The sequence below is a fragment of the Geotrypetes seraphini genome, chromosome 4 (assembly GCF_902459505.1).
Source record: "Geotrypetes seraphini chromosome 4, aGeoSer1.1, whole genome shotgun sequence".
Lineage (NCBI taxonomy): Eukaryota > Metazoa > Chordata > Amphibia > Gymnophiona > Dermophiidae > Geotrypetes > Geotrypetes seraphini.
The window spans coordinates 144190837-144204743 of NC_047087.1; the positions used below are offsets into that span (position 1 = coordinate 144190837).

Sequence of the window (13907 nt, forward strand, 5' to 3'; positions counted from 1 at the left end):
CTGCTGTGTATCTCCCACCAAATGTTACATCCCTTCTCCAACCCTGTGACCAGGGCATTTTGCGTGCGTTGAAAATAAAGTACAAACACTTTTTCCTTCATAAAATGCTGGGTGCACTCAACAGTGGAACACAAATCCTGGACTTCTTGAAGTCATTTACTCTGAAAGATGCAATTTATGGACTGGCAGATGCATGGAACCAGATAACGCTGGCAACCTTAAAACACGCTTGGCACAAGCTTTGGACAGCGACATTATTCGACAGTGATGAGGAGGAAGATGCGGACTTCAAAGGTTTCACAGTCCATGATGAAGAATGGGAACTAGAAAACATTGGCTCCTATGCCTCCATAGGCACAGCAGAGATGGAAGAACTGATGAACATAGACAACCACTTAGATGTTGCACAATCCCTCAGTGACAAGGATATTGCGGCCAAAGTACTCAATGAAGGCATTGCAAATGTCCAATGATTTCCTTGTTGGTTTTTTTGTCAAAATAATAATAAAAAAACACACACACACACAAAGTGCAAATGTCCAATGATTTCCTTGTTGGTTTTCTTGTCAAAATAATAAAAAAAAAAACCCCACACACAAAGTCTCAGACTGCATCATTTTTGCCCATTGTCCTGTTAAGGTGTAAGTGCCTAGTTCCAGGAGAGCAGGCCAGAAAAATAAACGGTTTATGTTAAAAAAAGCCTGCACATAGCCACAAGCTAACCTGTCAATCACAGAGCCACAGAGCTGTGCCATAGTTGCTCATTGTCCTGTTAAGGTGTAAGTGCCTAGTTCCAGGAGAGCAGGCCAGAAAAATAAACGGTTTATGTTAAAAAAAGCCTGCACATAGCCACAAGCTAACCTGTCAATCACAGAGCCACAGAGCTGTGCCATAGTTGCCCATTGTCCTGTTAAGGTGTAAGTGCCTAGTTCCAGGAGAGCAGGCCAGAAAAATAAACGGTTTATGTTAAAAAAAGCCTGCACATAGCCACAAGCTAACCTGTCAATCACAGAGCCACAGAGCTGTGCCATAGTTGCCCATTGTCCTGTTAAGGTGTAAGTGCCTAGGCCACACAGTTACCTAAGTGCCACACAGTCAAAGCACTTCTCTTCACCAGAGTCTATTAATTAGGCAGACAACTGCCCTCACAGTCCAAGGTTCTTTCAACCTAAGCAGTCCTGATGAACTATTTTCCCTAAGTTTGTACTGCAGGAGATAAAGCAGGTCAAACATAAAGTGTAGTTACTTACCTGTAACGTAGGTTCTCTGTGGACAGCAGGATAGTCAGCCACACAACCCACCCGCCTCCCCATACGGCTGACCCGGCCACAGCTAGGAAAATCCTTGGGATTAGGGGGAAGCAGGGGGAAATGGGTAGGGCTTGGGCATGCCCAGTGGGGCCCGGGCATTGCACGTGCTCAGAGAAAAAAAAAAAAATCTCTCTGAGCTATTGGAGAGCTTATCCGCAAATTGGGAGGTGTTGGGACAATACCCATATGTGGCTGACTCATCCTGCTTGTCCTAGGAGAACAGTCTTTCTAGTTGGAGCTTTATCCAGTTCAGAAGTAAAACGGGAGTCAAATTACCTCCCTCAGTTTGCTAATGTAATCTCACACCAGCTATGAGCTGCTTCCCTGCTTTGGTAAGCTAGACATATCAGTTCTTGTACGTTACTCATTCATGAATTCAGGAACAAACTTGGCCGTTTGCAACAATTATAACGTTTTGATAGCATTCTCCAGCTAGCAGTAAGACAGCAAGTTGAAATAAAGTTTCTTTCTGCCTTCACAGTTCTTATGCAATTGCATTGCTTAAACTTTGGGAAAGTCTAAAGCTTTAGGTGGAAAACTTTCCTTCCCTCTGCCCTGCTTAAGGTCATCATTAGGGAAGTTGCAGCTTTTCTGTGCCACTCTGTGACAGACCTCGGGGATGCAGGATTGTCACAAGGCCATAAAAAAAATAAATAAATAAAAAAAACCCACAAACACAAAACTGCATCATGTTTGCCCATTGATGTGTTAAGGTAAATGAGTCCAGACAGGCAATTCAATGCATGGAATTTAAAGACATGGTTTCCCCACCCCCCACCCCCGCCTTGACACTCGCTTATTCTGCTTTTGAGACCCTCCCCCCATCCCTAGCTGTCTTGTTTACAAAGTGGTGATGATCGGTTTTTAGCGCATTTGTGTGCTAACATTCTGATAACCGAAATGTCCCAAGCATTTCGGATAAGGGATAGTGTACCAGTAAATTAAAATTAAAAAGAAATATAATAAAGGGTTGTTTTTTTTTAGTCGATGACTGCACTGAATTGATACAATACACAAACTGTGTGCTTTGGAGAATTTACTGTGCATATGACTCCAGTTTCTGAGGCTTTTTTCCCCCTGTATCTACATGAGTGAGACGGTATCTGATGTTACACATTAAGGGACCCCTCAACTTAGGAGTGAGATATAAGCAGCTTCAACTACACTAAAGTGTACTCTAGTAGAACTGGTCTTGAGGTCCAACTCAGAGAGATATAAAAAGATACCAAAGCAGTTTTTGTGGCATACAAAAAAAAAAAAAAAGGGGGTCTAAGACCTTTCCATCACATCAAATGGCAAACCGCCATATGCCTTTCTGGTCAAAATATTCCTGGAAGCCAACAAAGCCTGAGAGATACATTCAGGCAAGTTAAAAGAAGACAGTGATAACCTCTCAAAATCCAAGCTGTGAGAGCTAAGATTTCAATGCTAGAGTAACATACATAAGAACAGCCTTACTGGGTCAGACCAATGGTCCCATCAAGCCCAGTAGCCCACTTGGAGTATTGTGTTCAGTTTTGGAGACCGTATCTGGCAAAGGATGTAAAAAGACTTGAAGCGGTCCAGAGGAGGGCGACGAAAATGATAGGAGGCTTGCGCCAGAAGTCATATGAGGAGAGACTGGAAGTCCTAAATATGTATCCCCTAGAGGAAAGGAGAGACAGGGGAGACGTTCAAATACTTGAAGGGTATTAACGTAGAACATAATCTTTTCCAGAGAAAGGAAAATGGTAAAACCAGAGGACATAATTTGAGGTTGAGGGGTGGTAGATTCAAAGGCAATGTTAGGAAATTCTACTTTATGGAGAGGGTGGTGGATGCCTGGAATGCGCTCCCGAGAGAGGTGGTGGAGAGTAAAACTGGGACTGAGTTCAAAGAAGCGTGGGATGAACACAAAGGATCTAGAATCAGAAAATAAGATTAAAAATTGAACTAAGGCCAGTACTGGGCAGACTTGCACGGTCTTGTGTCTGTATACGGCCATTTGGTAGAGGATGGGCTGGGGAAGGCTTCAATGGCTGGGAGGGTGTAGATGAGCTGGAGTAGGTTTTAATGGAGATTTTGGCAGTAGGAACCCAAGTACAGTACTGGGTAGAACTGGGATTCTTGCCCAGAAATAGCAAAGAAGAAAAAATAAAAAAAATAAATTTAAATTGAATCAGGTTGGGCAGACTGGATGGACCATTCGGGTCTTTATCTGCTGTCATCTACTATGTTATGTATATTACTATGTTACTCACGGTGGCCAATCCAGGTCACTAGTACCTGGCCATAACCGAAGGAGTTGCAATATTCCATTCTACCGATCCAGGGCAAGCAGTGGCTTCCCCATGTCTTTCTCAATAACAAACTATGGACTTTTCCTCCAGGAAATTGTCCAAACCTTTCTTAAAACCAGCTACGCTATCTGCTCTTACCACAACATCTGGCAATGCATTCTAGAGCTTAATTATTCTCAGAGTATAAAAAACATTCCCTCCTATTGGTTTTAAAAGTATTTCTCTGTAACTTCATCGAGTGTCCCCTAGTCTTTTGTAATTTTTTATAAGAGTGAAATATAATAATAATAATTTTATTCTTATATACCGCCAAAGCCATAATAGTTCAAGGCAGTTTACAACAAGAAGTGCTGGACAATCAGGGAATGTCCCCTGTTCTTGCATTGTTGGAAAACAAGCAAATTTCATTAGATTTCTGATGAAGATATCCAGCAGAAGAAGGAACCAGACTTACCTCAGGGGTCTAAGATAATCATGGTTCTCCAACCATGCCTCAGTTTCAGAAGAGGCTTTGCTATTAAAAGAATGCAACGATATAAACAGAAAAGATCTTCTCCCCAAATGAAGCAGAACTGAAATACATTTTTGTTGAACACAGTGGCAAAAAGATCAAGGAGATGCCCCACACTTGAAAAACCTTGCAACCAACACTACCATCCAAAGACTGCTTACGAGGAAAAAGGATCCAACTTAGTTTCTCTGACCAGGATATTTTTCTTGCCTGCCAATATGGGCTTAAGGGAACACTGGTGACCCTAGTGTTCTTTGTGCCATAATTCGATAAGAGGTACGTTAGATAGATTGTGAGCCCACTGGGACAGAGAGGGAAAAATGCTTGAGTACCTGATTGTAAAAACCGCTTAGATAACCTTGATAGGTGGTCTATAAAATCCTAATAAACTTAAAAAAAAACTTAAACTTAAAACTTGTGCCTCTCAGCCTCTTTCAGATGACCGGCATTGTGTTCCCTGGCACTAATTTATGGAAGTTAACCAGAAAGTAACTGCATGACAATGTCAAGACTCACATGCAGGAAATATTTTAAAAACTGAAGTATAGTGCTGAGGTGACCATGGCATGAAATGATCAGTTGGCTCCGCAGAAAACTAAAGATTGTGGCAGGTAAGAACAGATACTCATATACAGTGAAACATTCTCAATTTGACAGGGCTCAGTTTTCCCATTTGTCCTCAGCAAAAAGCAGTTACACACCCTGGTTAAAAAAAAAAAAAAAGAAAAGATGTTTGTACAATTTCCTGGAGGAAAAGTCCATAAACCATTAAAGGATTGGTGGAATCTACTGCTTATCCTGGGGATAATCAGGATAGAATCTAGCTACTTTTGAGGACCAGAATTGGCCGCTGTGAGAAAGAGCATAGTGGGCTTGACAGATTTATGCGATTCAGTATGGCAATTTTTATATTTTTATCATGTACTTTAGTAACATGATTGACTGACAAAAGAATCACTGTCTGAATATGACTTTTTAAAAATATAAAACATATCATGGCAGATTCATTCAACAGAGAATTCTATTGATAAAACTATTTGCTTCAAATTATACAGTCAAAGGTTTCCACTTACCTCTGACCATTTTCCATTGATTTCCAAAAATAAGACACAGAATGGATCAGATTTGGAAGTGACATCTCTGTCCAGAAGGTTTTGGCATGATATAGACAGTTCCACCTTGCAGATACAATCCTGAGAGCCGATAGGCCCAGAAGGCGTGGGGCTTAATGTGTATGCCATGGATTCTGGCAACAATAATTCTACACAATCTATAAGAAAGAAAAGAGTGTACAGTAACATTAATCACATGGAGAAAGTAAGTAGTTCATTCTGAACTTTCCTAACATCATGTGGGTTGGTCATCTGTAGCAACTTTTTCACTGTTGGTTATTTAACATGAAAATTGCTGCATATGTTACCAGTTTACCCTGTTGTTCATTATATTAAGCAAAGATCGATACCCAGTGTCCTTGCTGTGATGTATGACACAGAAGTACTGTAATACCAATAATACTGTGTACAAAGAGAATGCAAATCACTTTTCTGATCCAAAGTTCCTCCTTTCGATTCCAAGCTCAGTCAAAAGGAAGACATCTCACAGTTTGGGATTTTTCTACTTTTTTACAACCCCTCCTTCATTGAAAGCCCACTGAGTTAATCAGAGGGCTTATAATATGGGATGAGCCCAACAAGAGAGGATAATGTATTTATTTCTTTCATTCATTCAATTTTCTATACCGTACTCCCAGGGGAGCTCAGAACAGTTTACATGCATTTATTCCAGTACACAAGCATTTTCCCTTTCTGTCCTGGTGGGCTCACAATCTATCTAATTTACCTAAGGCAATGGGGGGATTAAGTGACTTGCCCAGTGTCACAAGGAGCAGCGTGGGTTTGAACCCACAACCTCAGGGTGCTGAGGCTGTAGCTTTAACAACTGTGCCACACTTTCCCGAGTTGGGGATGGGGGGGTAGGTGAAAAGGGAGTTAGGATAATTGGAAAGGAGTGAAGTGTGAGAAGTTGAAAGACAGGATTGGTGGAGGAAAAGGTTGACAGGTTGGAGATGAAGTTGAAGTGGTGAATGATTGGAGGGAGCGATAAGGGTTGTGATTGATGGATTTGGGCAGGAGAATTGTGTGGAGATTTTGTGAGGGAGGTTGGGGTGTGAGGAGAGTAGGGTAGGGTATTTGCAATTTGCCCACCATTCCCTCCCTTTCTTGTTGGTTCATATTTTGGGAAGGGGTGGGGGGCTATTTGTGTGGGTGTGTTTGCAGTGGTTCTTTGGTAGTGTTTTTTCTATGGAAGGGATATTTGTGTTCATCTGGAGTGTGGGTAAAAAGTGTGTGTGTGTGTGGAGAGGGGGTTGGTGGTCACAGCTGTGCGGAAATGGGGAGGGGATCCTTCCAGGCAGCCATGGATGTGGGGAAATAAGTAAGTGATATTATAATGTTGTATACTGTGTGCAGCACCGCCATAGACAGATGCGAGGCTGGGCGAAACCGCAGGTCTTGCAAATGGGATACTTGGAATTTAATATAATGTCTTAGGATTTGGAGGCAGAGAAGCTAGGTTGCAATCGACTAACTGTTGGGAAAGGAAACTGGAAGGCCGCCAAGGAAGAGAGGGATAAAATTTGAATTGCATTGTGATCTGTTTATTTGAATTAATAAAGCTATGGCCAAATTTCTGCCAACAGTTGTAAGTTGTTTTAATTTAGAGTGTTCAGTTTGAGTTATTCAAATGTATGATGCGAGTTCCAAATGTTATCTTTCCAGCCTAGAAGCCTAGATCCATCTCCCCTATCACTCCAGCAACTCTGAACATTTACCCAATTCCATCTGTACTGTTTAAAGTACGTTTCACCTCCCAGAAATTATAACTTGGGGGGGAGGAGACACCATCACTAACTATCCATGGTTTTTTGAACTGCTTGCAGAATCTAACACTTTTTTTTCTCTCTCTCTTTATTGTGAATTCATGCTCCGAACAACTTCCAACATAACATCTCTGGGAATCAATACTAGATGTAAGGCATAAAAACATACATTTTCTAAAGTACAACAAACAATTTAGCAAAAATAAATGAAACATGCTAAAGGAAAAAACATGAATTAACGGGCTTTTTTCCCCCTCCCCCCAAACTTACCAGAATACCCTACCACTATCCCCACCCTATGCAACCAACAGTGAGTGATATTTATTCAAAACTAAACTGCATCATTGGCAAGAGTATTCCAATACGGCTCTCAAACAGCTTGAAACTTAGACCACCAAGCTGTCTCACTATGCCCTACCATCCTATGCTCAAAGTAAGAGGGCAAACATCAAGTCCTTCTATTGCTGAAATGTAGGTGGGTACAGCTCCCTCCACCTATATAAAACAGCTTATTTTGCCAACAGTAGAGTCTTGGCTAAAAACAATTCAGGACCCTCTCTTTGTGTGGATAATAAGAGATGCTCAATGAATAGTAACTGAACTGGCTGGAAAGAGATATAGAAGTCAATATAGACATAGACAATTAACAAAGCATGCAATTGTCTCTAAAACCCACTAATTTGAGGGTATTGCCAGAACACATGAGCCAATGTTGTTGGTATAAAATGGCATTTGGGACAACTCCCATCTGTTTCCAGGTGTGCCTAAGAGTCCTCCAGTGGGGTATGTAGACTCTAAGCAATAACTTATTTTCCATTTCTCTGAGAACCAAATTAATCATAATTAGATTGAAATTACATATAGCATTTTCAAATGATCGTGGCATCTGTCTTCCATCCCAATTCCTTTTCCCAAGCTAGGGCCATATTATTTTATGAAAGATCTTCACCAAAGAAAGCATAAAAATGTTTACGTTTCAGCCTATGCATCTCTTTAAATCAGTAGGCACTTGCCTAAAGCTTAAGCCCCATCCAAAGATATCAGAGATTTTGGGAAATTGTGGATATACTGTATAGGAAAGGGAGTGTGACTGGTATACCTCATTTTTGTAGTTGCACATTCAAAGCATTTTACATGTGGAGGGGCATAATCGAAAGGGACGTCTAAGTCCGTTTATGTCCATCTCGCAAGTTGTCCAAAGTTAAAAAGAGCCCAAGACACATTTTCAAAAGAGACATCCAACTTTTTTTTACTTTCGAAAATCGTTTGTGGAAAAAATAATTTCCTAACATTACTCTTAAGTCTTACACACCGCAACCTCAAATCATGCACTCTAGTTTTACCATTTTCCTTTCTCTGGAAAGATTTTGTTTCTACATTAGTATCTTTCAAGTATTTAAATCCACCGCCTTGTCACACTGTTTTGTTGCCCCTCTCCCCATCCATGCATATCAGCCTATCACCTCCCAGCACATATGGTTCCTTCAGATTTCTACTCCCCAAGTGCATCACTCTGCACTTTTTCATGTTTTCCACTCCTTCCGGGCTATCCACTCTGTTACAAACCTTGGTACCATCCGCAAAAAGGCAAACCTTACCTTCTAACTCTTCAGCAATGTCACTCACAAATATATTGAACAGAATCGGTCCCAACACCAATCCTTGTAGCACCCCACTACTCACCTTTCATTTCTCCGAGTGAATTCTACTAACCACCACCCTCAGTGTTTGTCCATCAACCAGTTTCTAATCCATTTCACCATTTTGGGTCCTAACTTCAGCTGGTCAAGTTTGTTTAAGAGCCTCATAAGAAGAACAATGTCAAAGGCTTGGCTGAAATCTAAGTAAATTATATCTAGTAAAGCCATGTTGTCTCAGATCTTGTAACACATTAGATTCTAGAATTTCACTATCCTCTCCTTCAGCAACACTTTTATCATTATCTCCTTAGATCATAATAAATTTGGATTCAGAGAGATGTATCGGAAAATTAGTGAAGAGGACCCAATTAAAAGTAAAGAAAATAGGAATTGGTTTAACAGATAGTTCCCACTATTATTATAATGCTGTTCAAAACAATTGCTAAACTCCCTCAACCGACAACTTCTTCGTATCCAGGAAGACCCGCAACTGCTCGGGCAGAAAAAATACATATTTAACCCCTAAATAATAATAATAATAACAACTTTATTTTTGTATACCGCAATACCACAAACAGTTAAGAGCGGTTTACAATGTAAGAGAGACTGTACATACACAGCAAAGATACAATGCAAGGGAATGTACTATGCAGTTGAGCGCAGTTTACAATGCAGAGGACTGTACATATTCAGCATGGGTGTTTATACAGCGAAGATACAATGCAGATTTACAATGCAAGAACCTGTACATTTACAGCGGAGATATTTATTCAGTGAAAATACAGTGCAAGCGACTTAAGAACAAGATATGGTGCAAGAGACTGTATAATGCGGTTGAAGTGGATTACTATGCAAGGAGAGGTCATAGAGTTTGGTTATTTGGAGGGGAGGGGTTTGAGAAATTTATCAAAGAGGTAAGATTTGAGAGATTTCCTGAAGGAAGAGTACGATGGGGCAGATGAGATGAGGGTGGTCAGGCAATCTGTCCATCTGCCAGCTTGGAATGAGAGAGTTCTATTAAGGAATCTTTTGTAGGTGCATCCCTTTGGGGATGGGTAAGTAAACAGATAGGCATTGCGCGTTCGATTGGTGCCTGGGAACGCAAAGTGGTGATACAGATATATTGGGGATGAGCCAGATAAGGTTTTGAAGCAGAGGCAGGCGAATTTGAAGATGACTCTCGCTTCTACTGGCAACCAGTGAAGTTTTCAGTAGTAAGGGCTGATATGGTCTGACTTTTTAAGGCCATAGATTAACCATGCATTTACAGGGATAAAGCAAGAGAAAACTTGCACCCAGACTTACTGTTTCAACTTTTATAGCTAGAAATAATTTCCTACGCTCCTGTGTTTGTCTAGTAACATCTGGGTAGATTCACACTTTTATCCCCAGGAATAAAACTTGAGAGTTATGAAAATATTGTCTGAAAAATGCTGTCACATCTTGCTCGAAAACGAAGGAAACCAATAATGTAGCTTGTTCTGAAGTCTCAGATATTGAAGTTTCAAGCAAGTCTGTAAGGTTCAAAGATTCTCCAACAAATAAATTTTGAACACCTTCTTCTGGAGTAGCTCATATTTCCTATTTCCTTTTTCATAGGAATGTGGAGAGGCATAATCAAAAAAAACGTCTAAGTCCCCTTTGGGCCTAAGGTCTTAAACGTTGAAAGTAAAAGCAGGGAAAATGTCCATTATAAAAAAAAATGTCCAAAAGGAGGTTTTTTTTTATAATGGCCTGCCTCTACATTCAGCTGTTTAAACGCCCAGACCACCACTACATCTAAACTTACACCATATAATCAACCTACAAAAAGCCTAAGTCCCAAACGCCCAAAACAAGGGCTTTTAGGCGAAGGAAGAGCCAGTCCTTCACCTAAAAGCTGGATTCTGTAACCAGTGTCTGTCAAAAACAACACCGGTTACAGAATCCCCCCCCCCCCTACAATGATCCGGGCAGGAGGGAGCCCAAGTTACACACTATTCTGCTGGCAGCCAATGTAGTTCCTTCATTACTGGAATAATACGAGCACGTCATTTATTACCCTCATATCAATCAAGGGGACTTCATTTTGTGATAATTGTAATGATCTCACAATTTTCCCTGAAAGAGCTACATACAGAACACTACAATAATCCAAGTGAAAGTATTGGGCATCTAAACAAATACACAACTGCCTTGTCAAGTGCAATTTATAGAAATTGTTTTCTGAATAGCCTGCGCTTGTTGATGAAAAACAAAATCTTTTGAATCTAGAATCAAACCAAGATATATCAATGCCTCCTAGATTTATTTTTTCAGGAGCCATGTAATCTGTTTTCGCAGACACTACCAGTGGTTTAGTCTTGCAATGATTTAAACAATAAATTAATTTTGAGTAAATAAGTAACTAATATCAAAATTTAACAAAATAGTCTTGTCCAATGGGGGAAAAAAAAAGGACAAAACATTGTCTGCATAAACTAACTTTGAAGTTTAAACATCTCAATAAGTGACTAAAGGGACCATTTAGATATTGATGTCAAACATGAGGAGCTCCACATGGGAGCTGAAACATATAGGCTATGTTGTCTTATTCATCAGTTCCACATTATAATCTACAACTATGAAAACAAGCTTATAAAATAATTCTTAGGTGGTCATACAAGGCAGCAGAAGGAAAAAAAATGATCCACAAACTCAGACTTGAATTAACATTATAAGTCTCCAGTGGGACTACAACATTATTATAGATATCTTATGCATTAGTTAGCTACACACTTCAGGAGGTACAGCAAGTTTTCACTTCCCATAATGCCAGAAAGTGTTGCATTGGCCTCTCTATATCTTATCTGCAAATTTACCAGAAGTAATTCTAACAGGGCTGTAACTCAGAAGGAAAAACGTTACATAACATTAAAGGTACTTAAAAAGTCAAGTACTGTACTTACCTTCAATTTCAATTGACTTTTGGATACTGAAAATTGAACACATTTTTTTTTAAAGTTTTTATCCAGTGGAGAGAGACTATAAAGCAAACGGTGCCTGAGCACTGCTGTCGTATGGAGTGTTCAGCTTCTCAGCAGCACATTTACAAACTAAGCAGGATAAGCTTATGGTGGCTTATAAGTATACACTGTGATGCAATGGAAAAAGAACTAGACACAACAAAATATGTAATTTGCAAAAACAGAATGTGCTATATGGAAATTCTCCATGATTTTTCTTTGGGGGATAATTATTGCCTGTGCAACTAATGATACACCTCAAGGGAATACTTTTCTTGATAACCACTTTAGCAAGCAAGAAACCTTACAATCTTTGCTTGGAGATATATCTATCTATCGCACACATACATACCATATTAGATAGATAGATGCACCCATGGGAGCAAAAAAATATTAACAGAATTTGTGGCACAAGAACCACCTCTTCAAACCTGAAGTACCTAATTATAACAATTTCCAGAATACTGATATTAACGTATTTACAATTCACAAGTTGATTTCAGAAGTGCAGATCAAATGTTCCATGTACAAGAATGATTCAGCATTGTTGCATGCACTTGGCAAGGTAAGATTGTGTTTTAGCTCAACACTGGATTACTTGACCTATCACTGTGATATGTTTAGTTTCAGCAGTCTTTGCGTAAAGGTTCTGAAGTCATTAGTATAAGAACATAAGAGTTGCCATACAGGGACAGACCAAAGATCCATCAAGGCCAATATCTTGTTTCCAACAGTGGCCAATCCAGGTCACAAATACCTGCAAGATCCCACAGAATAAAACAGATTTTATGCTGCTTATCCTAGGAATAAGCAGTGAATTTTCCCAAGTCCATCTTAATAATGGCATACGGACTTTTATTTTAGGAAATCAGCCAAATCTTTTTTAAAACTCTGCTAAGCTAACTGCTTTTACAACATTCTCTGATAAAAAAAAATCCAGTTTAATTACACATTGAGTGAAGAAATATTTTCCCTGGTTGTTTTAAATCTACTACTTAATAGCTTCATTTCACACCCTCTAGATCTAGTACTTTTGGAAAGAGTAAATAAGCAATTCACATCTACCCATTCCACTCAGTATTTTATAATTAACCACTAAATCTCCCCTACACAGTCTGTTCTCCAGGCTGAAAAGCCCTAGCTGCTTTTGCCTTCCCTCACAGGGAATTCATCTCAGCCCATTTATTATTTTTGTTGCCCTTCTCTGTACCTTTCTAATTCTGCTATACTTTTTTGAGATGTAGTGATCAGAATAGCACAGAGTATTTGAGGTGCGGCTTAGAGAATAACACGGTGGCGGTTTACCCGCGGCCACCGCATTTTAGCCGCGGGTCACCCGCCGAAAACGGGGAAGAAAACTAGCAGTTGCTGCGGCGACGGGGACAAGGCCATTCACCGCCCGCGGGGCGGTGAATGGTCTTGTCCCCGCAGTGAGGCATGAAGGATCGCGCGGTCCCCGCAGCTCACACCCGCCTGCCCAATCGATTCTAGTGTTTAGCCAGCTCTCTCCCTTCTCCTCACCTTAGTTTGTAGATTTTCTTTTTCGGCGACCCGCACGCTATCAGAGAGCCGCGCACCCGCTGCTGCTCAGTTTCGATCTTCTGCTCTGACGCAACCGGAAACAGGAAGTTGCAGCAGAGCAGAAGATTGAACACTGAGCAGCCGCGTGTGCGCGGCTCTTTGGGAAAGCGTGCAGGTCGCCGAAAAAGAAAGCCTGCAAACTAAGGTGAGGAGAAGGGAGAGAGCTGGCTAAACACTAGGATCGATTGGGCAGGCAGGTAGTGGCTGCGGGGACCGTGCGATCGCTAGTGTTCCCAGCTCAAATTGGAAGGAGGGAGTGAAAGGGAAAAGGATTCGGACTGGCAGGTGAGCCAGATGCTAGAAGCAGGGGGGGGGGAAGAAAGAGGGAAAAAAGCTAGATGGGGTTGAAAAGAAGAGACACACTGGTATGGAAGAGGAAGATAGGGGAAATCTGGACACAGGAAGGTAACAGAAAGAGGGGAAATTATGTGCATGGGGCATAGGGACAGAGACATAAAGGGGACATGCCATGGGGATGGTATATGGACACAGGGGGGGCAATGACAGATACAAAGGGGAGATATTAGAAATGGAGAAAATAGGAGCACAGAAGCGAGATGGTTTGTGGGGATGGGACAGGGACCGAGCTTGCAGGCTCCAGTGGCTTGCACAAATTACATTGTAACGTGCCATGAAAATAAGAGGAAGGAAGGTAGATAGGCCACGCGAGAGGAGCTGAAGGGTAGTAGAAAGGAACAGATGGTAAAGGAGGGAGGGAAGGGTG

At 40.9% G+C, this 13907-nt stretch overlaps 1 protein-coding gene across 2 annotated transcripts in view; it reads right to left on the reverse strand.

Moving 5' to 3' along the window:
- Window positions 1-13907, reverse strand: part of CPNE2 (copine 2) — a 476132-nt gene that overhangs the window by 441916 nt on the left and 20309 nt on the right. For both annotated transcript variants that reach the window (XM_033943760.1, XM_033943758.1), the window contains exon 2: window positions 5174-5370. In XM_033943760.1, coding sequence (XP_033799651.1) covers window positions 5174-5341 — 168 coding nt within the window. In that variant the 5' untranslated portion in view covers window positions 5342-5370. The remainder of the gene's footprint in view (window positions 1-5173; window positions 5371-13907) is intronic.